The following is a 26,975-nucleotide window of genomic DNA, read 5'->3' as shown; positions in this document are numbered from 1 at the left end:
AAAGAAAAATACTACCATTTCTCTCTACTCAAAATACTTCTGAGGCTAAATGTATAGGTTTTCCCCCTCACATTAAGAAATTATAGACATACAAATTGATACTTGCCTACATATAGAAACCTTAATTTCCTTACACCAAATTAATCCAATACTGATTAATCCACCCACCTGCAATAAAGTAATTATTATAGCATATTAACGTATGCTATAATAAAGAGAAAATCCCCAGTTCTTTGTAATACTTTTATATAATGTTTCAGACAATTTATAATCCAACACGATCATTTTCATTCCCACAGTATATTATTATATTGTCAAATTGAAATTTAAGATATTTTTTTTTGCAGCAGGTATCCCTTGTTGCTTCCATTTATCATTGTTAAGGGATTATAACCAAATGGTACCTGGTCATGGGCTGAGGGATGGAGCAAGAACACCGTCGGCTGAAGTGGATGAAAGTATTAAACTCAATTTGTGAAACCGCACTGAATGTATTTCCACCCAAATTAAGATTTCTAAAGTGCAGAAGGTTCCGGCAAGGCCGCAGACAATGAAAAATCGAAAACGGAAAGGCATTCAGCCTGAAATGAATCACCACAGAAAATGAAAAAAGTAGAACCACCCACAGATTTTATTATTTGAAGGGAAAAAAAAAAAAAAAACTTCCTCTATTTTACAGTAGAGAACAATAGGAGATGCAGGAAATGGCCAGGGATACGGAGCATTTTCTTATAATAGGGACAATTATTTAACTTAATGGTCTTAAACCCAGAGAGCTCTGCACTTAATTCGAAGAAGTTATCTTGTTGAAATACAGGATTTAAACCAATAACATTGTTTCTTTTCTCTTACAACTAGAAACACTTGTTCACTGTGGAAGACATAGATGAACAAAAAGATAAAAATCAACATAGGGGCAGCCAGATGGCTCAGCTGGTTGGAGCTCGAGCTCTGAATAACAGGGTTGCCGGTTTGATTCCCACATGGGCCAGTGAGCTGCGCCCTCCACAACTAGATTGAAGGACAATGACTGATGGGTCCTGCAAAAACACAGTTCCCCAATATTCCCCAATAAAGTTTTTTTTTAAAAATCAACATAAGTCCACCGTTCAGAAATAGCACCTTTAAAATCTTTATTTAAAAGTTTTATTGAGATCCACCTACAATACAATTAACCCAGTCCAAGTGTACAATTCAATGTTTTTCAGTATGTTTACTGGGTTGTATAACCATCACAACAATGTAATTTTAGAACATTTCATCACCTCAGAAAGAAACCCATTGGCAGTCACTCCCCATTTTTCCTACCCCTTCCCCCACTCAGCCCTAGACAACCACTAATACTGTCTCCACAGATTTGCCTGCTTTGGACATTTCATATATCATAAGTGGAATCACAATATGTGGTCTTTTGTGACTGACCTCTTTCACTAAACTTAATGTTTTCAAGTTGCATGTTGTAGCGTGTATCAGTACTTAAGCTTTGATCGCTGAATAATATTCCATTGTGTGGATGGACCACATTTAGTTTATCTATTTGTGATGAACACTACGTTGTTTCTACTCCCTATCATAAATAACACTTCTATAAATACGTACAAGTTTTTGTTTGAACATCTGTTTTCAGTTCTCTCTCTTGAGATCTAGGAGTGGAATTTCTGGGTCATATGGTAATTCTGTGACTGTTTTCCAACATGGCTATTTATCATTTCGATCAGCATGTATGGAGGTTCCAGTTTCTCCCATCCTGTCAGCGCTTGTTATTGTATCTCTCTCTCTTTTTTTTAAAATGTCCATCCTAGTTGGTGTGAGGTAGTATCTCATGGTGGTTTTGATTTGCATTTCCCTGATGACTAGTGATGTTGAGCACCTTGGCATGTGTTTGTTGGCTATTTGTATGTCTTCTTTGGAGAAATGTCTATTCAGATCCTTTGCCCTTTTAAAAATTGGGTGATTTTTCTTTTCGTTGTTGAGTTGTAAGAGTTCTTTATTCTGGATAACCTTATCAGATATGAATTCCAAATCTTTTCTCGCGTTCTGTGGGTTGTCTTCATTTTCTTGATGGCATGATTTCTAGCACCAAAGTTTTAAATTTCTCTATTTTGTCTTTTGATGCTTGTGCCTTGGGTGTTATATCTAGAAGGTTCTGCCTAACCCAAGGCCAGGAAGATTATTCCTATGTCTTCTTCTAAGAGTTTTAAAACTTTAGCTCTTACATTTGAGTCTGTCCATTTGGAGTTAATTTATGTGTAAGGCATGAGGTAGGGATCCAGTTTCAATTTCCTCTGGAAAATGCCATATTGGCATCAGGTTTCTAAATGTCCTAACGATCTTAGCTCTCATATGGTGTCTTCTGCGAGGTTGAATCTAGTGAACCCCGTATGTGCCTCACTTTGCTAAGGTTTATGAAAGTAGACTCTGTAGCTCAGTATTCATCTATTTTTCCTAACTGTCCATGACATCTTTGTAAGTCTCATTTTTAGGAGAAACATAGAGCTGTAAACTAGACCTGGTCTTAACAAGGCATCTCCTAATTTGACATCCTGGCAGCTTCACTGTCGAGAACGATGTACTTCCATGAATATATCCGTGCCAGGAGGTTGGACCGAAAGAATAATATTGATTACTGAGATCATAAATTCTATGATGTAGGAAGACATTTCTAAGATTATCAGCAATAAAATATTTATCACGCTATTGTGTTAAAGTCATCACTTGAAAAGCTTTTATCTCCATGTTGTTTTGTGGTTAGTATGAAGCTACACAGTGTATATTGAATGTGAGTGTCACCCATAACTCCTGCTCTTTCACGATCCATGTTCAATCGATCAGGAAGAGCTGTTAACTCTAATTTCTACGTGTCTCTCGATTCTGTCCACTTCTCTGTCTCCCCACTGCCACTGCCTCAACTCAGGCCACCATCTGCTCTAGCCTGAATTACTGCCTCAGCTTCCTACCTCGTTATAGCATTATAGTCATTTTATAGCACCCCCTACAATCTTCTCTCTACATTGCTGTGTGAACGAGAAACAAACCTTTGTTTTATAGGCCACTGAGATTGTGGGATCACCTGTTACAGCAGCATAACTTGACCTAAGTAGACTAATACCTGACTCCTTTCAGTTCCTAGGATATGCCCTACGCTCATGTAGGGCCTTTCCCTCCTCTTCTCTTTCCTGTTTTAATTGTCCCAATTCCTGTTCAGCTTTCGGATCTCAGTTCCGATATCATTTCCTCTGGGAAGATTTCCCTGAGCCCGCATCTGGTTTATGTGTCCACCCCATGCATTTCTATGACATCTGTACTTCCCTGAGTATAGCACCCACTGTGTAACGTCTCCCCTCCACACCTGGAAGCTTGGGTGCGGGCAGACACTGTGTTTTTCCTGTTCCTCATTATATTCCCAGCCTGCTACATGGTAGAGCACATAAATCTGTTGAATGAGTAAATAATTCAATTTTTGGAGTTTGAAGACTTTGTCATAATACTTATCAGGTAAAGGTATCAAAGGAAGAAAGTAGGGGGTCCTAGTTGTGCTCTGGTTTGATGATGCAAGAAAAGAAAAAAATGGGAGGCAGCCAAACTCTGTCACCCTGTGCTTTCTGGTCTTCACTGTGATGGGAATTTATGCAGGTTTTCCAAGCCTCACATATTCAAAGAGTAAGCGGTGGGTATAAATTAATGGGTGTGAAGCTGAGGTTCCCTGGGATGAAGAATGATAGGCATTATTATTTCTGTACATGTCTCAACAGCACATGAGAATAACTTACAGGTCAGCTCACATTATTGCAGCATTTCCTGCTCTGAGACATGGCTTAAGGCAAACTCCTGGAATGGTCATGTAGGATGTATGCATTCCACATCTCTTGTCTGAGTGAGTCACCCTGGACATTTCCCTGCCCCTCCCTGCCATAAAGCATCATGCATAACAGGAATGTATTACTAATGCCATGTGTGGTTTCCATGGGAATGAGTACAGTAAGGCTTCCCAAGGCCCCACCATTCAAGGACCATCATCAGACCATGTCGGTGAAGACGTTTGTGAAGAAAACAGAATTTGCAGTTTAGGTTAACTAGACTGTGCTCTGATGAAGACCTAATTGGAAATCCAAATCTGAGCTCTGAATTCAAGGGGTAGAGGCACTTGTGAGAGCTGCGTGATTCTGAGGTTAGACTTAGTAACCCCAAAAGACGCAGGGCTTGATGAGAAGCACGAGGCTCCATGCAGCATGCCTAATGCACGTGCAGGAATGAGTTGGAACTCACGAGACTGCACATGAAGAAGGAGGCATGACACGTGTAAAGACCAATTAGTTGTCCGAAGGTGAGAACGTGAATGGCAAGGTCCAAAGCTTCTATGAGAAAACTGATGACAGTTGGAACACATATTAGCCTGAGTTATTTAGGAGGTTTCCAAAGGATTGGGAATGCTTGGAACACTGAAAATGGTGGTCAGGATCAGGTCCCTTGATGGAACATTAAAAGGACACGGTTGTGGACCTAACATAAAGAAGAACTTGACAGCATAATCGAGTGGGTTTAGGAGGCAGACCTGCGCTTACTTCCTGCTCTTCCACTAGGCTCCGTGTGACCTTGGGCCAGTTGCTTCACTAGTACAATGGGGATAAAATCAAGGTTGTACTGAGAATTAAACATAACAGTGTTTGTGAAATGCTTTGCATAATGCCTGGCCTTCTAGCGAGCCTAATGAAGGGTAATTACAATCAAGCAGAGGTCTCCAGTGAAGAACCGGGCTGCCCGGTAAGGCGGGAAGCTCGCTGCCTCTAAAAGCATTCCATAAGTCACTTGGTGATGTGGCAGGCTGCTTGCTGTCACACAGTGCCTTCCGCGTGGGTATGGAGACTGACAGGGGTTATGGTTGAACTTTGGTGACTGCATTCAAATCTAAGGTTCTATGACATATTAATGCTCACTTTGCTTTACAAGTATTGATTCTAAAATGAAATGGCCCCCAGATACACAAAACTAAAATTTCTGGGACTACAGGTGAAATGGACCGACCCACCACTGTCATGAGGGATGATTCAGCTGGTTTATCTACTAATGTGTGAGAGGCATACAGATTAGCACATGTGAAATGTAGAAAGTGTGAACCACCAAGCTGGATTTATTTGAATGTATCACTGCACCGTCTATCTATTGATGAAATAAACATTCTGTTCTGTGTTGGAACATTTATAAAAACTGACCACAGACTAGCTCAGACAGCAAGTCTCAGGAAACTTTGAAGAGTCAACATCATATTTATTCTCTGGCCACAATGCAATAAATGTATATGTAAAAAATATAAATACAAATATATTTTTAGTTAAAAATATTATTCTTCATTTTAATAGATTAGGGGAGGAAAGCCTTTTGTTGGTCTCACAAAGTGGGAAAAAAAAAAGAGAGAGAGAGAGAAAGCATTTGATAAAATCCAATACTCATTCGTGATGAAACCTTTAGCAAATCCAGAGTGAAAGAGAACTCTCTTAATTTAATAAAGGGTATTTGAAAAACCTGCAACACACATTGTTCATAATGAGGAAACATGTGAATTAACGTATTTTAAAGTCAGGAACTTGACAAGAATGTCTGTTGTCATTACATTTATTCAACACTGGAATGGAGATTGTAGCCAGCATAGTGAGATAAGAGAAATAAAAGGAAAAACAAAATTGTTATTACTTAAGATGTGTCTCTCTAAATAGAAAATGAAAAATAATCTATACATTAGAAATATAAAGACCATTTAACAAGGTGATTATAATATCAATATGTGAAAATTAATTTCATTTTTAGAAACCAGCAGGCAATTCAAAAACATAAGTTTTTTAAAACCACTTATAATAATATAAACTGTAATGAATCTAGGAATAATTCTGACCAAAGAAGGGCAAGCCTCTCTGGAGAAAATTCGAAAATTCTATAGAAATAATTAAAGAAAACCTGAATAACTAGAGACATACAGGAAGATAGTATTGTAGACATCTCATCTCCCCCCAAGTTGATCTATAGAATTAATGCATTTATAGCCATAATCACATTGGCGCTTTTTTGTGGAAACTGACAAATTGATTCTCAAATGTATATGGAAGAGCAAAGGGCTAAGAGTACAGCCTAGACACTCCTGAAGAACTCCAGAGGACAGCAAAGCTTACAAAGGTACAGTAATGAAGACACTGTTGTTTAGGCACTGGCACAGGCATAGACAACTTGGAAGAAATGGTGAGTCCAGAACAGACCTGTGTGTTTGGGAACCTTGATGGATGACCAGAGATGGCATTGCAGACCACGCAGTCTCCTTAATACAGGATATTCAGACAATTGGCTGGCCATCTGGAAAACAGGAAATGGGTCCCTACTCCATACCAGACAAAACCAGTTCCCCGTGGATTAATGAGTTCAATGTGAAAGGCAAAACTTTCTCCTCAAATTCTAGGAAATATCTTTCTGACTTGAGGGTAGGCAAGGATTTTTTTCTTTGATAGACGTTATTTTTTAGAGCAGTTTCAGTTTCACAGCAAAATTGAGTGGAAAGTATAAGATTTTCCACATACCCCTGGCCCCCCTCACATCACAGCCCCCCATTACCAACAGCCCCACCTGATGGTACATTTGCTACAACTGATGAACCTACATTGACACGTCATCATCACCCGAGTCCATAGTGTGCTTTTGGGTTCAATCTTGGTGTCGTCCATTCTGTGGGTTTGGATAGATGTATAACGACGTACCCACAGTTACAGTGTCACACAGTGTATTCTCACTGCCCTAAAAGTCCTCTGAGCTCTGCCTATTCATCCTGTCCTCCCCTTAACCCCTGGCAGGGCAAAGATTTTTTAAAGACACCAAAGTGGCTAACTACAAAAGAAAAGATTGAAAAAATTACATGAAACTTAAAAATTATTAAATGATTCTGCAGAAATAAAGAAAAAAGATCTTGGTCTGGATTCTGGATTGGAAGGAAAAAAAATTGCTCTAAATGACATTATTGGAATAACTGATGAAATTTCTTTTAGCATGGTTTATTGAACATTTTTTAAATTAATATTTGTAAAAAAAAAAGTCTTCACATACAGGCAGACTCAATGCATTTCTGTTACAGGTCTGTAACCTACAAACTCAGGGAGTCTGGTATATTTTACTTTGTGTGATTCCCAACAAGAAAGAAAAATGCCAAGTTCATTTGTAATCGTTAATCATGAATACATTCCTGAGAACTTCCATTGCCTAAGTGTTGGTCAGAACTAGATCTTCTGCTTACAGTTTTACACATCTAATGAATTTTTCTAGACTAACTTCTAGCTCTCTACATTTCACTGTTGCTTCCCCAGCATGCACCCACTTCCGGTGCTGGATGCTGTGGGATGTGTTCACATCCTGGTATGCCAACTGTCCTTGCACCGTTTCAGTCTGGGTTGAAAAGCAATAGCCTAATGTAAACAGACTGCAACCCTCATAGATACATTCTACTGGACTTGAAGTAGTAAATGCATCCCCAACTCAACCCACCTTGGCTCGGCCCCCAAATGCCTGCGCCCATCACCACCCAGTTTGAGAAATGATGAAGGAATGTGAACAGAAAGTGGTCCTAATCCATCATGGTTTAAATAGCTTTCTTTTGCAGAGTTTACAAAAATATATGACCTTGTGAACACGTTGCCAAGAGACTCATGGGAGGGAGGGGCCCTGTTGCTCAAATTTCATTAGGTTCATGGTAAATTGGCCACTAATAACAAAATACTGGGGACACTCAAGCATCCACAGGAAAATGGATCAACAACTATACACAAACTACTTGACAAACCCACAATGTTCTACCTGCTTACACTTAGCTTAGATGAGTCAGAGAAACAAATGTTGAATGATAAAAGCAAATCCCACAAGGCTATATGCATGTTATTTTTACAAAGCTCAAAAAAGAAGATAAATGAAACAATGTATCATTTAGGAATGTATCCAACTATGATAAAACTATTAAAGACAGCAGGAGAGACAAACAAAATTCAGGATAGTGGTTGAGGGAAGAAGCAGAATCCAAGAGATGCGCAGATACGGGGTTAATCACTTTATTAGCGTGCTTTAAAATTTATATATTCAATGTATCATATGCATCAAATATTAGACTGAAATATTTTGAAATACGAAAGACACCCGAAAACATGTCAGTCATCCACCTCTGCTCCCTCCCCAGCCGCATCACTTCCGCACAAGCTGTTGGGAACAGTGGCTCCGGAGGCTGCACAGCAGAGGAATGTCAACCAGCAGGGAGGGACCAAGAACCGGGACTGTGTTATTTTCTTCTTGGTGTCGGCGTGGGGTGTGGCAGTGGTGGAAATGCCATCCAGTATATCTATATGCCACATGGAACTACTCGGTTTAATTTTAGAGTCATCCTGCCCGCTGACAGCGGGATGGGTGTCCAGGCCTCCGGGGCCTGTGCCTGTCCCCTCCACTCGAACTGCCCCTTTGTGAGTGTGCCAGGCCCGGCTCCGCCCCTTCCGTCCTTTGGGCCGGTCTGACTCTGTTTCACGGTCCGGGCTCAAGCGCTCGCGTCAATTCTGCCAAGAGGACCCCCGCCCCCGTTCCCCCCGCCCCCACTGCACCGCGTCCCAGCCTCAGAGCCGCTGGGAACCTTCCCTCCAGCCCAGAGCCGGGAAGGGGGCGTGGACAGCGCGGAGCCCCCGGGCCCCGCCCCCCCGCCGAGCTCCGCCTCCCGCGGTGGCTCCGCCTTCCCCATCGCTCTAGGGCGCGCCGCGGCTCCTCCCAAAACCCGGAGAAGCGGACCCTGCGTCCCTTCCAGCCACGGTGAGGCCGATCCGGCGTGGGCCTCTCGGCTAGAAGCCCGGCCCGTCGCCTGGCGGGGAGTCGGCTCCGCGCGGCAGCGCGCGCGGCGTGTTCGGCGGCTCAGGCCTCCCGGACTCCGGCGGGAGGATGGGCCCGTCCGTCCTGTCTCCTAGCAGCGCCGTGACACGCACGCGCCCTGGGTACCGGGCCGCCGTGACGCGCACGCGCTCTGGGTGCCGGGCCGCCGTGACGCGCACGCGCCCTGGGTGCGGAGCCGCTGGCAGGAGTGAGGGGCGCCCCCGAGCGAAGGTCCGGGCTCGCGGGGGGTGGGGGTGTGGGGGGCGACGGCGACAAGTGGGGACCTCCAAGCTGGCTCCGTCTCGCCCTTGGAGGACTTTGCGTTCCCAGCTCTTCTGCCCCCGTAGAGCCGCTCGTCCGGCCTCCGGGACGTTGTCGGAGCCGGACGTGTAGGGACCGTCGTTCTAGACCCTCGTTGCGTTTTTGTTGGGATGCGTCCGGCGCAGTGGAGTCGAGCAGCTTGTGCCAGGAATTCTCCTTGAGAAAAATGTTCATGAGTGTATTCGATGGTCCCAAAGTTGGGGTAAAAGACTCCTTTCCCAGCCACTGCCCTTTGCACCAACATTGGTGTGAACAGGTACAGCTGTGGCCGGGCTTGCACGGCGCCTGCTTCCTGGCACGTGAGGCTGGTGTGAGCGCGGACGTGGCGGCCGAGTTCCCTCCCGTGGAAGTGAGGCTGCAATACATGGTGCAGCCCAATAATACAGCCCTGTTTATGGGGGGGGGTACCCCCCAGCTTTACAAGCCTGCGAAGGTCTGAGCCCTGAGCACGGTCCTGGGACGTCATAAGCACTCTAGGTGTTACTTGCTATATCCAGGTGGCATGTTTTTCTATGCTTTGTGGTTTGGATTTTAAAGATTCCACTGTGAAGTTTTCCTCCTGTTTTCTTTTGTGAAAATAATCGGAATTACTCCAGAATTTCTGAATTTTCATAGTGTAGGTAGTAAGCAGGAGTAGGTTGTGTGAAGCGGTGTGTAGTGTTTCACTGTGTGTGTGTGTGTGTGTGAGCACGCACACCACGCACGCCAGGGATTTTGTGTTTTCAGCAGAGGAAATTAGTCAATGGAAGAGAAGTTTGATGGAGGGAGTGCCCTGATTCTTCTCTATTCCTTGAGGCGGAGCCCAGGGCCACTAGGCCGACTCCAGGATAACCATGTGGTGCTTTATACTTGAACTTGACTGAGGGTGAAATGAATCTCATTATACAATTTCCTCCACAGACGATCGAAGGATGTTTGTTCCAAGATCTCTCAAACTCAGGAGGGGTGCTCATGATGATGGCGGAAGTTGTGCAGCTAAGAGAATGAAACCAGAAGCAGGAGACGGCCCGCTGGACGAAGGCAGCAGTGATCCGGGGGACCCCGTTGTTACAGAAGGGGCCCCAGAAGCAGACGGGCCTGGCGCGGAACCACGCTCCTGCGCCTGCCCCAGTCCAGAGGGCCAGGTGGCCAAGGTCTGTGTGGTGGGACCTGAGCAGAGCGCCGAGGACGGCGACCCCTCTGAAGAGCCTGTTAAGTCCTTTTCTAAATCACAGCGCTGGGCAGAGCCTGGGGAGCCTGTGTGTGTTGTCTGCGGCCGCTACGGAGAGTACATCTGTGATAAGACAGATGAAGATGTGTGTAGCTTGGAGTGCAAAGCGAAACACCTTCTGCGGGTTAAGGGAAAGGAAGAGACATCGGGGCGCAGCCATCCGCAGGAAGCTGGCTCTCAGCCCGAGGCCCCGTTTGAGGCTCACTACGTGTACAAAGAGCACCCATTCATCTCGAGCCTTCAGGAAGAGCAGGTGGAGAATCTTAAACAGCAGCTAGGTATTTCAGTTCAAGGGCAAGGTGTCCCCAGGCCTATCATTGACTTTGAGCATTGTGCTTTTCCTGAGGCCTTAAACCTCAACTTGAAGGAGTGTGGCTATGAAGTCCCAACCCCCATCCAAATGCAGATGACCCCCGTGGGCCTCCTGGGACGGGACATTCTGGCCAGTGCCGACACTGGCTCCGGAAAGACGGCTGCCTTTCTCCTTCCTGTTATCGTCCGAGCTTTATTCGAGGTAAGTTAGTGTGCAAATGTATCGGTCTCAGAAACGAGTGGGATATTTACCAAGTTTCACACTCACCGATGTTAAAGTTGCAAACCGAAACTGAACACTTATGATATAATAGTATGTCTGAAAAGCGTAGGTTTAGGGAATTCTTCTGTTATTATATCGAACCAAAGATCTTCACTGCAGCTCTCAAAAACTGCTTTTCTTAGAAAATGTTTTCTTTCTAACAAATTTGCTATTAAAGGAGTAAGCTTTTAATTGGAGGGAGTGTGTAATCCTGCTGACCTGATAAGCTACAGTGTTTTTATGTCAGTTTAGCCTCTTGGATCTTATATTTTGAAAACAACTGGCTTATACCAAAGTTGGAACACTATTGTAGTTTCCTAGTCTACCCTTAAATGTGATCCGTGGTTCATCTTAAAATAGTACTACCTTCCCTCACTTGTTCATTTGCAGTGTACAGAGCACTCTCACACACAATTAGTTTAACACGTTACGTACGGATCACGAGAATCTTCACGAGGGATTTAAACCCCGCCGTACGCAACACACTGTGAGTACTTACATGCTTGTGAGGTAAGAGGTCTGGCAAGGAGTGAACAATGTAGGCAAAGAGAGGAAAGATAAAGGAGGCAAACTGGGAAAGCTAAAGAGTAGTAGGAGATAATATGAGGAAAAAATAAAAGAAAGCACGTGTTCAAGACCAGTGAAATTCACCGGAGGACCAAAACAGCTATAGGGCAGGATGTTCATGCAAGTAAGTTACCAGGACGAAGGAGGAAGGGAGTGTACAGAAGAGCCAGGAGTAGGGGATCAGGGGTTCAGGGGTTTGGAATACCCAGCTTGACCCGGGTCTTCAGGGCGACCCGGGGAGAATGGCTGGAGGTCTCCGAGTCTCGGTGACTAGGAGCAAACCTTCCGTGTTCCCACTTTGGTCGTTGCAGACGCCTTCCTCGGGCCCCGATTTTTACCTTTCATTGTATATCGTGTTATGTAAGATGTGGGTTCCATTTATGGTGGGTTTTGGAGGCAAAATCTGCCATGAGCAGGAAAGGCCAGAGGGCTCATTTCCAGGTGGGCTGATGGGAACGTGTTAAAATGGAAATGCTGCCGGAATCTCTTTGAAGATTCGTCCGTATCCTCAGGAAAGAAGTGCTGGTGTTGTTCCACTTGTTTTTCTGTCTGCAGAGCACCGCTCCATCTGCAATCATTCTGACCCCAACCAGAGAACTAGCCATCCAGATAGAGAGCCAAGCCAAAGAGCTGATGAGAGGTCTGCCGCGCATGAAAACGGCGCTTCTGGTGGGGGGTTTGCCCCTGCCCCCCCAGCTGCATCGCTTGCAGCAGCAGCACGTGAAGGTGAGCACCAGTCCCACGGAATGCCTGTGAAAAGCAATGCGGGGCCGAGGCGTTTTCTCCTTGAGGACATTTTGCCTGTGCTTTTAGGTGGCCTTTCAATTCTGGCCACGTCAGGGTCATTTTGTAATGTTTTTCATATAGGAACTAAAAGGAGCACGTGTATTGAGTGCCTGTTGTATGCCAGACAGTGTTGGATGGCCTCACATGCGCGCTCTCCTTTAACCATCACATCTGCCCTAACCCTTCCTTGGTGTGCGGTGGCGAACAAAGAAAATCGTAACCATTGACTGAATAACACAGTCGGAACCATGAACAATCTCTGGGTTTTTTTTTTTTAATTGGAGTAAAATACTGGCTGAGGGACAGTAGTGTAGAAACGCAGGAAAGCTGTGACTGGCGTTAAAGCGCTGGCCCTGACTGTTCAAGGCGAAGGTGGAGATTTCGATTAACTTCGGACTTTGTGAAGTTACCGGTGTTAACGTTCAAGGCGGAGCTTTAGGAGAATGAGAGAGAAGTTTATGTCTCCTAAACCAGCTGAGGGAGAAAAGGGAACAGAAAGGGTGAACTCAGTGTTTAAAAGGTGCTGCTATTTCTGAATTCAGTACGGAAACAGAGCCCTCGAGTTCTGTGGCTACCGGCCCTCAGAACCCTGAAATTTTACCAGCCTCAGTGGTCTTACCGTCGGGTTGGTGTGAACTTGAAAACTGGAATGAACTGAATGTGTTAGGTCATTTGTAACTCTCTGTGCTCTATGCCAGGCAGCCTCATTTAACCCTCACAATAATCATCGTCATTCCCATGTTATCGAGGAGAGAATAGAGACTCACACCCTTACGGGATGCTACCGAGGTCTGTTTGACTAAAGAGCCCCATTTTTAATCACTACTTCAACGAGCATATTATAAAACTAAGCAACCTTAGAAATCTCGGTGCCCAACCTCTTAATGTAAAAATGAAATAGGCCCAGAGAGGTTAAGGAATTTGCACTGGTTCACAGAGCCAGTGGCGGTCAGCTGCCTGCTGGCCCTTCTGGTCCGGTCCTGCCGAGGTGTCAGCCTCGCCCAGGGCCCTTCCCCTCCTCCCTCAGTGGCCTGTCAGCACAGCATGGTTGTGGATGCTCTTCGCTCTGCCTGGGCCTGCCCACGCCCTGCGCACTCCCAGGACTCATAGAGGGTTTAGCTTCGATGTTGGCGAGGACTGGAAAGAGTCCCCATTTGTTGCGTACATGACTGAGCTCATGAGCATGTATTTGTTCCATCTGTTTCTTCCTTTGTATTATGAGTTTCATGAGAGCAGATGTGTCTGACATTCATCATTGAATTCCGAGTCCTTAACACAGTGTCTGGTACATATTAACCACTCAGTAAGTGTGGGAAGGTGGGAGAGAGGAAGGGAGGGAGGGACAGAAGGAGGGCGTTAATCTAATCTTATTTGCTTTTTCTCTTTTATTCAGGTGATCATAGCAACTCCTGGGAGACTCCTGGATATCATAAAACAGAGCTCTGTACAACTCTGCAGCGTGAAAATCGTGGTAGTGGATGAAGTAAGTAGTGGTATTCAGAAACATCAGTCACATAATTTTGTGTCATTTGCGAAAAGCATGTTATAGTCATATAATTTCACTGCGTATTCAGGCATTTTCTTCCTTCCCCAAGGGACAGACGTGTAGGGGTCTCTGAGCTGCAGTGGTGGGTCTTCAGGTCGTCCCGGGGCGACTGCCGCTAAGCACTGCAAGGAAGCCATAGCTGTCTTTTCCTAACTGACGGACAACACAGATTCAGTGGGCACTGGCTTCTCCGCGATGGCTGTGTAAACATGCTGGCCACGTTTCTCTGCAAAAACAAATCCGCGGCAAATAACTGAACAGGAAACGTGGTTGTGGCTGATGATACTTAGGCGTCTGTGGTTGTGATTTTCTGTTTCAAGAGCGTGTTGGCATTTTCATCCTTTCTTCTCACTTAGTAACATGAAGGAAATGGGTTATTCTTTGGGGACACCCTGCTGCAAATAAGCATGAGGACACAAAACCACGTGCCAGGTCGGACGGGCCCGCCATGCGCCATTTCTGCGTGCTCTACCCAGCTGCATTCACAGGTCCTGCTGGCGGTGACACAGAAGAGGCCTGGTGTCAGCCAGCAGTGAGCAGAAGCCAGGGCAACCTGGCCGGCCTAGGGTGGGCCCCGTAAGGAGCGATGGGGTTCCAGAGGGTGTGGAAGGAACATGTCGCCAGGACCCACGGAACCCAGGTTTGAGCCTTTGCTCCACCTGCCACGAGACCTTCCAGACTGGCCTAGGATGAGGCCGAGATTGGGAAAGTGCCCTGGGGGCTGACTGCAAAGGCCTATAGCGTGAGAAGTAATATATTCAGCCCTTTGAAGAGCGCTGCTCCGTCAGCGCTGTGCGGGCGCGGCCTTTTGGTGGAGCTGGCTCACGGCATCTGCTTATCATCAGACGTGCTGCCACCCTGACCAGATGCCCAGGCTCCCCTCTGCTCTAAGCCCATGCTCTTATGTCCCCCAGTCTTAGGAGCCTGAGAAATGGTCCTTGTATAGAGCTTAAAGTGAGGTTTCCTTCGTGCTGGCTTCTCGACAGCATTTTCACTTTCTTCAGTGTCAAGGTTTCACAGGAAACCTCTGCTCCGTGCTCAGTGTTAAGGCACAAAAACAAAGGGTAGTAATTTCAGGCTTTGGGGGCCGAGAGGTCTCTGCTGTCACTACCCGGTACAACCTTAGACAGCAGGTAAATGAGTGGGAGTGACTGTCTTCCCATAAATCTGTATTTACAAAAACAAGGCAAGGTCTGAATTTGCCCTGCAACCAGCTAGTTTGCTGCACCCTGATCTAAGCTGTTAGTGAAATCATAGGACTGGGTATGAGATGCTAGTTGTTTTGGACAAATAAGATCAGAAGGAGAGATGAGAGGGTAAGTGGACTGGCCCAGTAAACACTGGCTTCTCCGAGGTGATGGGATTTGATCAGGGCATTTAGATGGAAGAAGACTGAGAAAACTGGAGGATGGATCACGTCTCTACGTGAAGAGATTAAGGAAGTATGTGGAGGGGACAGAAACGCGATCTGCCAGCTGGAGTCCCTCCGGAGGAGTTAGGGCAAGTCACGTAGGGTTGTTAGGGCGGGTCACATTATAGACGGATTGGCCCTGATGTGGGCGACCACGAGGCTTTCTGAATTATTGCGTTGGGGTGTCACGTGTTGAAAGTGGTGATTTAGGAAGGGTATTTGCTCCCCACAAGAGAAATTAAAGCAGAAGGAGTCTGTGGGATAACAGTCAGCGGCCCAAATGAGAGGTGAGGAGGGTCAGGGACAGGTGGAGACAGTCGGCGCCGAGAGTTATGTCTGAGAGTCACTGTCCTTTACGAGTCTTCCGATGACTGAATATGAGCGAGGAAGGAGCCGGCAGAGGTGACTCGGCAAGTTAGGGGTGTGCCTTTCATTTTAGTAAAGGGTCTTGGGTAAGGGCTAGGGCTTGGTAATGATACCGAGTTTGGTTTTAGAAGTATCGAATTTCATGTGAGTGATGGACAAAGGGGAAACACTCTGTAGATAGGAGGTGTGCATTAGAATCGATGAGACCTACTGGTTTCTCTAAGGAAAGCAGGTTAGACACAAAGACGGTCTGAGGGTCTGGCTGGTGGTGTTTGGAGATGAGTCAGTAAACAAAGAAGTTGTCTGAGAGACCAAAGAGGAACTGAGAACAAATAACATCCCTGAAGAAGGGAGAAGCCACTGTTTCATCATATAGAGACCGTCCACTATATGGAGATTATCCGTCATACACAGATTGTCCATCACACAGAGATCGTCTACCACACACTGTATTAACCTACTTGAAATATTATACAATTAAATTACAGCACATGGCATATGGCCAGTGTTCCTGCAAACTCTTGTTTTCTTCCTCCATTGAAAGGAGAGTACCTTTTCAGATTCCTTTCTCTTCTGATCAATCTCTATATAATGGACAATCTGTACAATATTTCAAGTAGGTTAATACAGCAACGTCTGGTTGGCCCGCCTGTTTCCCTTCTAGCCCTAGGTTCTGTAACGGGAGGGTCTCTTCATGGGCCTTAACCTCCGAGCACAGCGCAGTTCAGCTCAGGGTTTGTGGTGTCGGTTTGGACTCAGGTCACCAGGGTCCACATCAGCTCCACCACTTCACTGGTCACCCGGTAATGTGCCTCAGTTTCCTCTTCTGTAAAACCAGGGCCATCGTGGTGCTACCCCACAGGAGTGTTATGAGGGCATGGGCTGCACTTGCAAAGGTGCCTGGCACATAGTAAATGCTCAATAAACATGAAGCATCGACCACTGCCTGCTGCTCAGTAAAGGTCTGGTGAGTGGATGTTCAGCCCTGGGGACCCTCAGGTGTGAAGTTTTGGCAGGAGAGATGGGAATTGGGTCACCAGCCTTTAAGGACAGCATGAGCAGTGAAGACATTGCAACACAGAAACAGAACACTTCCCGGAAAAGCTTGAGGAAGATGTCTTTTTTTTTTTTTTTTTGTTAAAGGCCGCCGGTGTTTACCTCTAACTCTGGTTACCTCTGGCTTTATCCAAGTTGTATATCATTGTAAGCATATAGTTACACCATATGTCATTTTATGTAAGTGTATCTTTTCCCCAGTTGAACTTTTGTCTTTTGACATTGTGGTGTATTTCTCTGTATAAGAGTTTTTAGTTTTTTATGTTCTTTATTCTGTCAGTCTTTTCTTGGGTGGCTCTGGGTCTTCCTGTCAAGCACTGACTTGAAACGTGTCTCGTTTCAGGCTGACACGATGCTAAAGATGGGCTTCCAGCAACAGGTGCTTGATGTTTTGGAGAACGTTCCTAGTGACTGTCAGACCATGCTGGTTTCAGCTACAATCCCAGCCAGCATCGAGCAGCTGGCCGCCCGGCTTCTGCAGGACCCTGTGAGAATCACGGCCGGAGGAAAGAACCTGCCTTGCTCCAGCGTGCGGCAGATTATTTTGTGGGTCGAAGAACCCGCCAAAAAGAAAAAACTGTTTGAAATCTTAAATGTGAGTAGTACGCTGTCACTGCTCTGCCGTAGATGGTGTTTGCATGTTTCACAGTTCTGCAGAGAGTGGTGTTTAGACGCAGCTTTGGGGACTTTGGCCCTGGTACGTTGCTTTGCCTCCCTCAGAATTCTGAGAATCTATCAGTGTTTATTCGTGAAAACATGCTATTTAGATACAGACTCGGTTTTCATTTTCCTTTATATAGGAAGACATTTAAATATCAAGATTATTTCTAAAGGATGTTTCTTTTTTTTGTTCAAAAATCTGTAGTGGTTTTATATAGAAGCTGAGATGGAGAAGTTCTTTCTGGCTATCCTGTTTTGAGAACTAGAATTTTTTTGAACAACAACTGAGTTAAAAAGAAATCTGTTAAGTAGGTGATATATTACTCAATAATAGCGTATTAAGATAGTATGGTTTGCATTGGCTTATGAAAGATTTTTTTAATTTTAAATTTTTATTATTTTTGCAATAGTAATGAAGTTACAGGGAAATGTAAAGGGCAGTAGACTTGTGTTTGTGCCTGTTTTAAAGAAAACACTCCTTCGAACAAAAGATGCCTGTGTCCCTCCTTCACGATGTTGACAAATCTGTTGGTAGCCGTATTATGCTAAATGCTTTCAGAAAAACTCCCCATTGTAATTATGCCCTAGGCATGATTTTAAATTCGTGTTTTCAATGTTTCAGGATAAGAAGCTTTTTCAGCCTCCCGTGCTAGTATTTGTGGACTGCAGACTGGGAGCAGACCTGCTGAGTGAGGCAGTTCAGAAAATCACAGGCCTGAAAAGCATATCTATGCATTCTGAGAAGTCTCAAATTGAAAGGAAAAACATATTGCAGGTTTGACATGCGATACCGTTTCCGTCTGTTTCCTATAAGTCTGTTTTGCCTCATTTTCGAGACACACCATACTGTACGTAGTACTGCTGGTGTTAATGCAGCCCTTCCTCTTCACGACTGAGAACCTGAGGCATGCACGCGGTGGCCGGGGAGCTTAACCCTCTACTTGCCCAGGCTTCTGTGTCTGGGGAGCAGTCAGCCTGGTCCCTAGGGATCGTGTACTGATGCGATGACTCATCAGAGGCCACCATTTCTGAACGCAGGCCACTTTGGGCTGGAGGGGGCATACCTCACCTGTGGGAAAGGTGTGCCTGGGAAAACTCGTAGGAAGCATCGAATGAGGCTCGGGAGGGACTTCCGTTACGTACAGTGCTCAGGTGTCCTCAGACTTTGCTTCCTGCAAAGATGCCGCAGCAACAATACTGCAGAGAGCCTTGAAAAAAATGAAAGCTGTCTGGATTATAGAGGACCCCACAAGCTCCGTTCGAGTAATGAATTGTGTTGCTTTTTTGGCCAGGGGCTGCTTGGTGGAGAGTATGAGGTGGTGGTGAGCACGGGCGTCCTGGGTCGGGGCCTGGACCTGATCAGCGTCAAACTGGTGGTGAATTTCGACATGCCTTCGAGCATGGATGAGTACGTACACCAGGTAAAGCATTTCGTACCTCCACCCGGGTTCTCCAGGGCGAGGCGATGCCAGTGGGACGGGCAGTGAAGAAGCAAAAAAGTTCTGTAATGGCCATCGAATGACATTTTTTTGCTTTTAAAATATGCATACATAAACTAAATTTTATTTTTAAAAACTACGTATGCCTAAAATGCATTTAAAAAATAATTGGAAAGAATACCCTAAAACGTTAGTTTAAAAAAGTTTTTAAGTCGTTGGTTTCTTTTTATTTCCTTTATATTTTTTATTTTCTTCAGTGAGCTCATTAAATGGCTTTTATAAGCAGGAAAAAAAGGGGCTTTGTTGAAGCAGATATATCGGGCCAAAATAAAATGGATCTGTTAAAGTGTTTGTTTTTTTAGGAATCTTGTCTTCATCTGCTCTTCGTATCCTTGTTTGTTCTCGTCTTTCACCTTTTATAGTTTTGTTTCTTCCCTCTGCTGCCAACGATAACAGCAGCTCTGTTTTCTGGCAGAAATAGAGCCTCCTCTTAGCACTTATCTCACTGCTGCTACCTGTCTCCTTTCTCTGGCATCACTTACAGGCTCTTCAAGGAAAGCCTTTCTCTGATGTTCTTCGAATCACCCCCGAGTGCCATGCTGACCTGGATTGCCCACTGAAGGGCTGTTAGGACCCTGGACGCGTTGTCACTTTGATTTTTGCCCCCACTCAATGACAGCAGCGTCCTCCCTCCTTCCCTCCCTTTCTCTTTCCCTCCTCCCCTCCTGCCCCATCCCCTCACTTAGTAGCACACCAGGGAATTCACTGTCCCACCGGAATTGATTGTTCAAACAACCAAAGTTTATTTTCTTCCACACGTTTAGTAATTGTGGATAGAACTCTTTCTAAAGCATTAAAATACTTAGGAAGCGTCTGTGCTTCTTGAGTAGAGTGTGCTGATTACAATTACCTAACCATTTCTTGCTGTCCCCAGGTCAACCCTGGGGTTTGCTGTTACACACAGAACACCTGACGTGTTATGCAGCGAGTGAGGGTTCGGGGGCAGGTGACATATGTGGACCCCTTAACCTTGACTCAGAATGGCCCTAGCTCTTTCTGCTTTCTTAGTTCTGTATCTCGATGCTTCTGTTTGTTTCAATGATTGAAGTACACATACGCGCAATAACAAATAATACAAATAACAAAAGATAGAAGATGAAAAGTAAGTCTGTCAGGTCGCCCTCTGAGTGGTCCCCAGACAATAGAAATGCATGTGTGCCTGTACACACGTACGTGTGTGTCCTGTTACACTTGTTACACCACTGGGACCACAGAATACCCACTGCTGCCTGCCTGGCTTTCTGTATTAAATACTGTGTTTCCCCGAAAATAAGACCTACCCTGAAAATAAGCCCCAGTTAAGATTGTCAGCCAGATGGACGCATTATGACGATGTTCCAGAAGAAGATGACATGACTGTATTTGAATAAATGTAGATTGTTGTACATGAAAAATAAGGCATCCCCTGAAAATACGCCCTAATGCGTCTTGTGGAGCAAAAACAAATATAAGGCCCGGTCTTATTTTCGGGTAAATACGGTATAAGACCTGGTCTTATTTTTGGGGAAACACGGTATATCTTAGCTGTCTTTCCTTATCAGCATGCACAGTAGCTACCAATTAGTAAATGTGGATATGTATTGAGTGCTTTCTCTATGGGCAGGTGCCATTCTGAGCTCTTTAAATGTTTTTACTTCTTTAATCTGCCTGGTTCTCCTTCTGCGGCCACATGGCAGTGTATTGTACAGATGTCCTGTAATTTGCTTAACAAATCCTTTACTGCTGGACAATTAGATGTTTCCAGGGTTTTTTACTGAATAACGCTGCCGTGAACATCCTCCTAGGGAGCTGTTTGTGGGACAAGTGCCTAGTAGGAGCCTTTCTCGGTCAAAGGATATGAATATTCGAATTATAATAACTACTCCCATGTGTCTGCTTTTTAATTTGGGGGGTGGGAGCTTTTGGGGAAACAATTTCCTATGTGTTAACATCAGTTGTCTTTTAGAGTTTGGAGACTTGCAGTTATTTTTTTTAAACAGCTTTAAATCTCAGTAGAAAATATCTCAGAATAAATGTCTCAATAGATGTAATTCACATGCTCTACAGCTCACCTGTTTAAATTGTGCATTCAGTGGTGTTCGTATATTCATAGAGCTGTACAACCATCACTACAATCAATTTTAGAAAATTTTCATGATCTGAAAAAGGAACCCCATCCTCATCCCCTCAGCAGCCATTCTCATTCCTGATTTCTCTCTCTCTCTCACACACACACACACACACACCACTGAAACACAAGTTTCACAAACAATGCTTTCTATCACATGTGATTGCTTTCTTATTTTCTACTTGGACTGTGTCATTGAAACCATGCTGGTGGCAGCCCACGAAACCGACCTCCCAAATCCATCGAGATGTGCCCTGCAAAAAACGCTGTCTGAGTGCATGTTAATCTCAGGGAAGCCTCTTGAAATACCAGGCTTCATTTTCGCTCAAGGGACATTCAGATTTTATATGAACGTTTTGAAAATGCCGTTTGCATTTCATTTCAGATTGGGCGAGTGGGGAGATTAGGTCGAACCGGAACAGCCATCACCTTCATCAATAACAACTCGAAGCGACTCTTCTGGGATGTCGCAAAAAGGGTGAAGCCTACGGGCTCCATCCTCCCGCCGCAGTTACTGAATTCACCTTACCTCCATGACCAGAAGAGGAAGGAACAGCAGAGGGACAAACAGACACACAGCGCTCTGGTCACAAGCCACAATCTGATGGACATTATTAGGAAACACGATAAAAGCAATTCTCAAAAGTGATTTGCTAGACCTCTTGGAATATGTTTTCACTGTGTACTGTCAGTGAAATCTCTGTATATTTTCACAGTTGGTTTGATAAACGGGACATGTACGTGAAATAAAATTTAAAACAGCCTTAACATTTTTTAATGGACTATCAAATTTATACAGCAATATCATATTTATTTTTCTCGTAAATTCTCATAAATTAAAAACAACATCAGAAAATGAATTGCTAAATAAAGTAGTTTTTTTTTCTCTCTGGACAAAGCCTTTTTTTAAAAACAAATAACTGTTCCTCGGAGCTGCTATCAGAAGCAGAAACCTGCACCACAAGTTGTCTGAGTCAGGACGGCGGTTCTTCCGTTTGCTGTCCCCATCGCCCTGCAAGCGTGTTGGCACTTGGATTAGTGTTGAATAAATGAACATTAGGAATAAGGAAGTGATGCTAGAAAGTGGAAGACATGATCAGTGCAACTCTAGAAAGATAAGTATGAACTATCTATTTTGTTGTCTTCCCTTCCGCTCGGTAAACAAATGCGTACTTAACATGGGCTGCTATGCGAATGTGGCTTTGCAATTCCTGCTTCATGTTCATGTCACTTTGCTGGTTCAATTGAGCATATTCGATACATTGTGCTTTGATACATCCGGAAGCTTTCATTGCTTTAAACACCAGTGTAGTCAGTTTCGTAGGGGATTTAGTTAGTATGTTACGTAAATGTTGACACTTAAACAAACTTTGTATCCTCAGCATTCTCCCCAAGGGGCCGTGGGGGGCTTGAGCTAACTAACTAGTCCCTGTGTAGGCAGTTGCTTCCAGAGTTCTCCACCCAAAGGGAAGCCTGGGGTCAGAGGGTCCCCAAAGAGTGTGTGAAGCCTCGAGACTTGCTGCTCCCGGGCCTCCCGTCTGCTAACTGCTGAGTGGTGAGCGTGTGCCATTGAAGGGGCCGGGATGAGGCCGCTCTGAGGTCCCAGGTGCTGTAGCACGGACATTGGCACAGAGCTTAACAGGTAGAAGTGCCAGAGAGCGTCGCTCACTTCACGAGGGGAAGGGCAGTTGTTCGCTAGACTCATGTAGAAATAAAAGCAGTAAGGACAGGAAAGTAAGATGGCTTCGCAAATCAGCATTTGTAGGAGACTGTGTTTAAGCAAAAGGCAGTCATGCCGGGCCGTGATGTCAGCTCACTGCGCTGCCTCATCGGCGGGCAGGCTGCCCTCTCCTCCCTTCCCCGCCCACCACGGTGCTGCCACCTCTGTTCACCTCTTGACCACGCGTCCTGCCTGCTGGCATCTGAAGCCTTTTATTGCACTGGGCATGGTTGACCTCCCTCTGAAACCCACTCCCTCGAGGCGGCCGGTGGAGGAGACGGTGTTGGGGGGTGGGAGCCCCAACTCGGGCTCATAATGAGAGTAAACGTCATGATGTGTCAAGACCCCGTGAGCCAGAAGGCAGCCCAGTGCCTTCTCCTCCCACACAAGCTCCCTGCTTCTCCAAATCACCGCTGCCGGCCTTGTCCTTCTCCAGATCCTTCCCTTAGCGCCACTTCCTTCCCTCACCGCTCGTTCCGGTCACCCGCCCTGCAGGGCTGGCTGTGCTTCACCACTCGGTATTTTACAGACTACAACTTGCAACTTGTAAAAACCCGTCCCATTGCTGCTAGTATCCTCCCCAATTAAAGATGTGAGTTTCAAAAAGCTACCGTCTGTCATTTCATGAAGGAAAGAACATGAAAGAAAGAACAAGAAGGCAGCACCTCCTCTCTGAATCAGGGCTAGCTCTTCCACAGGAGTGATGGCAGGCTTACAGCCGTGTGCCATATTACAACATTTTAAATAATGGGTTTTTGAAAAAAATTATTATACGGTTTGAAAATTTAAGTAGCTGATACAACCAACCAGTCATATATGCTCAGACATTTGTTTTATGCTTCCAGTAACTGTACTATAAGACAAGGGACTGAGTTAACCTTTTGATGGCTTCATTGCCAGATTGAAGCAAACGTCTTTTACATACCAAACCCCTTCATGCCTAAAATTACAGGTGGCTTTAGCCTCTGCAGCATGCAGTGCCACTTGGCAGTGCCAATGGCAGATGCGTTCAGTGCCATTCTACCGATATTTCTAACGCCAAGCAGTGCACTGTTAGAAGCCCAAGTTTTATGTGGTTTCGTAGCATCTTTACAGAAAACATTGCCACATATTTAACCTATGACTCTCACTGATGAATGTACTTGAATAAATCTCAGTTGGGTCCATGAACTGTCCTATTTTCTGAAGAAACTATCCTATTTTCTTTTGGCAGGCTGCGTGGTATCCGGATGAGGCCCCTCTGCGGAATTCACACCAACACCCCTTACCTCCTGCTTACATTTTCTACTGGCTGCAGTCAACACAACGTTTGTTCCATGATGGAGGCAGGTATGGTACAGGAGGTGACATGTCATTCAAGGTGACTTTCCTGGCAGCCACAAGTAAACTGACTCCGGACAGATAGGGCTCTTTTGTTGTCACCAGGCACACTTAGTGTGATCCCGGAGGCTCCAGGCCACAGTGTGAAAACCATCCAATGATAATTAAGTAAACACAGCTCTCTTGTGCTGCTGTTAGGATGAGAGTCTGTTCCAGTCACCTTTTGTAATGGACGGCACGTGGGGGGGTGGTGTTTGACAGAATGACAAAGTAAGTGTAAGATGAATGTTTACTTTTCAGATATGTTTCCAAATAGTAATGTATAAAATGTTTGCAAACAGTCCTTTTAAAACTCGAATTGCAGCTTTCTAAAAAATTTGCGTGTCATCCTTATTTTTCTCATTTCATCTCAGAAAGATGGAAATGTGGCAGAGCTGTTTGCGAATAACTCGGTTCCAGGTATGGCTCCCCAGCTGTTGTTTTTCCTTAGGGGACATTCCTTCCCACCTCTCGTTAGCGTGGCTCCTCCGTGAGATGAGAACATTTACTGGAAACTTCTCCAGCAAAGATCGTCCCAGATCTACATTTCCTCTGCCTCACACTTGCGTCCCCCTCTCCAGGTCTGGGACCTGCTTCAGGCCAATGTGCTGTGGGAACTGTCCCCGGGACGAGGCTGGTGGTGATGGAAGCCCGGTGACGGTGGCAGGGGAGCGCCTTACTATGCGGTCTTGTGGGATACGATGGAAATACTCTGTAGGAAAAACGTGTGCAGTCTAGTGTAGTTTCTAGAAGCACGGCCCTCAGTCCTGCCCTTGCATGTGTGCCCTAGTTACGTGGCTTCAATTCCCACTGAAGCTTTTGGCTCGAATTCGGCCTGTCTGGAGCCAGACTCATCAACTTCCTTATAAAAAGTCTAATTCTCTCTTTCTGACTTCTCAGTGCCTGGGGCCCTGCCGCTCCCCAGGTCCTGCTCAAAATCAGTGTCATCACTGACTCACTTCTCTCCCTCAGCTCCTGTCTGCTGATTCAGCAGCCCTGTGTGTTTATTTGCAAAATGTCCACATTTTCGTGCTGCCCCAGGAGCCCAGGATTCCACCGCAGTCTGACTCACACTAGAGCCACTGAAGTGGCCATTCGCATGCCAAGCCCCTGTCACTGATCGCCGCTGCCCCCAGAGCAGGACACTTTCTCGAGTGTGACTCGCAGCGTGTCTGATGCAGCCTTGCCCAGGAAAGTCCAGCAGTTCTAGGTTGGCAGCGTCACCTCTGTGTCCTGGCTGGTATCCGAGGCCCCCTGTCATGCAGAGTGTCATGCAGGGTCTCAGCTCCCGCTCCCCACATAAGAACGCAGGACATGGTGAGGCCAAAAAGGAATACCCACGGAGCCATAGATAGGGGAGTCATACCACTATAGTCTCGCTGGCGGCTGGGTTGGAGACACAGGAAGCAGGAGCCACACTAGCCACAACCTGCCGTCCACTTATCTCTGCCAACCAACCTCACTTGCTAACTGCAATCCACGCTTGCTAGCTCAGCCACCATCTTCTTGCTAGCCCCCATTTTCTGCTAGTGTCGCCACAGCAGTTATATTAGTGGCCAATGGCTCACTGGTTACAGCTGACGGCCAACTAGCCACAGCTGATGGCCACCCAATCACAGTTGATGGCCATTTACTACCCGAGTGAAGCACCTTTCCATGTGAGGCTGAGAGCTGGAAACTGCATTCCTGGCTCTGTCCCCACACCCCCCTTCACTGATTGCTACTGTACAGCCTTTTTCCCACTGTCCCCAGCCTCAGCCACATGCTGGGGCTTCCCCTGCATTCTAGAATGTACCGAGCACCATTGCTCAAAGACTTCACTGTGCATCAGAGCTTCCGGGAACATGGTCACAGCACCAGCGGTGAGATTGGCGACCAGGAACGGGCGTGTCACTGAGAGCACCCCACTGTCCCCCAAGACTCGGGGAAGACAAAGGTCACTCCCGCACAGGTTTAAAATCAATGATGTTAATTTAATATTTATTAAATGGTCTGGAATCCAGACCACGTGTTTGCTGCACAGGACTTGTGTCTACAGGCTGTCATGGAGACCCCTCACGATATTCTAGACCTACGCAGAGGTCTGTTACAAAAAGTCCAGCTTCTCTATGGATCTGAAACTTTCAGACCAACAGCATTGAAAGCAGAGACTGTGTCTCTGAGGCTTGCTTGAGCTTTCGTTATCAACTTTTCAAATCTTGAGAAAATTCTAGTCATTGGAGGGTTTCACTTAACTGCCTTCATTTTTTCAGTCTCTACACAAGCGACCCAGGATGGACCAATAAGCAGCTCCCCGAGCTGCTGGGCAGCTTCACGTCATAAACAGCTCCAGGTGACTAGGAGTTTTGGGGGTTTGTGACAACCGGTGAGGGGAATGGTGTGGAAGCGGTTCCGCGCTCCCGGCGTCGGGCATCGTAGGTGGCAGCGGCCTAGCTGGAAGCCAGGACCAATGTCATTTGGCCCTTTGCTGCCTCATGGCCACCCTGACCCCCTTGGGGAGAGCGCTGCGTCCCCTCCCTGGTTAGTATTCCTGGCGCATCCTGGCGCACCGAGCACAGGCCAGGTGGGTGGTGAGTACAGGTGCCCACAGGAAGGGCAGATGCTGTTTGACAGTAACTGAGGAGGAAAATGAACAAGTTTCACGATCTCAGGGGCATCAAGGCTTGGCTTTGTGCTCATGCTTCTATGTGAGGAGAGGACGCGGACCCCTCAGAAATCAATACGAAGATAGTGTTTTCTGTGGTTGACGAGCAAGTAGCTACTCACTGTAACATTTTATGCTATGATGGAGGAACGCTGTTCCATCACACTGTTGCATTTGAGATAAGCAGACTAAAAACTAAGGGGGTGATTGTGAACACAGATCTGTGACTTCAATAAAATCATTAATAAGAGCACATGGTCGTCCGTCATGTATTTAGGTGA

General features: G+C 45.8%; 1 protein-coding gene across 16 annotated transcripts in view; it reads left to right on the top strand.

The window, feature by feature from the left end:
• DDX59 (DEAD-box helicase 59) overlaps positions 1 to 26,947 on the top strand; it is a 44,683-nt gene extending 17,736 nt beyond the window's left edge. For 3 of the 16 annotated variants that reach the window (XM_019750895.2, XM_019750893.2, XM_074317089.1), the window contains 7 exons: positions 10,090 to 10,913; positions 12,096 to 12,266; positions 13,720 to 13,809; positions 17,049 to 17,300; positions 17,988 to 18,140; positions 18,658 to 18,786; positions 21,357 to 26,947. In XM_019750895.2, coding sequence (XP_019606454.2) covers positions 10,101 to 10,913; positions 12,096 to 12,266; positions 13,720 to 13,809; positions 17,049 to 17,300; positions 17,988 to 18,140; positions 18,658 to 18,786; positions 21,357 to 21,620 — 1,872 coding nt within the window. In that variant the 5' untranslated portion in view covers positions 10,090 to 10,100 and the 3' untranslated portion in view covers positions 21,621 to 26,947. The other 13 variants (XR_012490979.1, XR_012490975.1, XR_012490974.1 and 10 more) reach the window with 13 other exon arrangements.
• Positions 26,948 to 26,975: the final 28 nt, after the last annotated feature.

This window comes from Rhinolophus sinicus, linkage group LG12, assembly GCF_036562045.2.
Source record: "Rhinolophus sinicus isolate RSC01 linkage group LG12, ASM3656204v1, whole genome shotgun sequence".
NCBI lineage: Eukaryota > Metazoa > Chordata > Mammalia > Chiroptera > Rhinolophidae > Rhinolophus > Rhinolophus sinicus.
The sequence above is the reverse complement of the archived record's forward strand: the minus strand, read 5'-3'. Positions and strand labels throughout refer to the sequence as shown.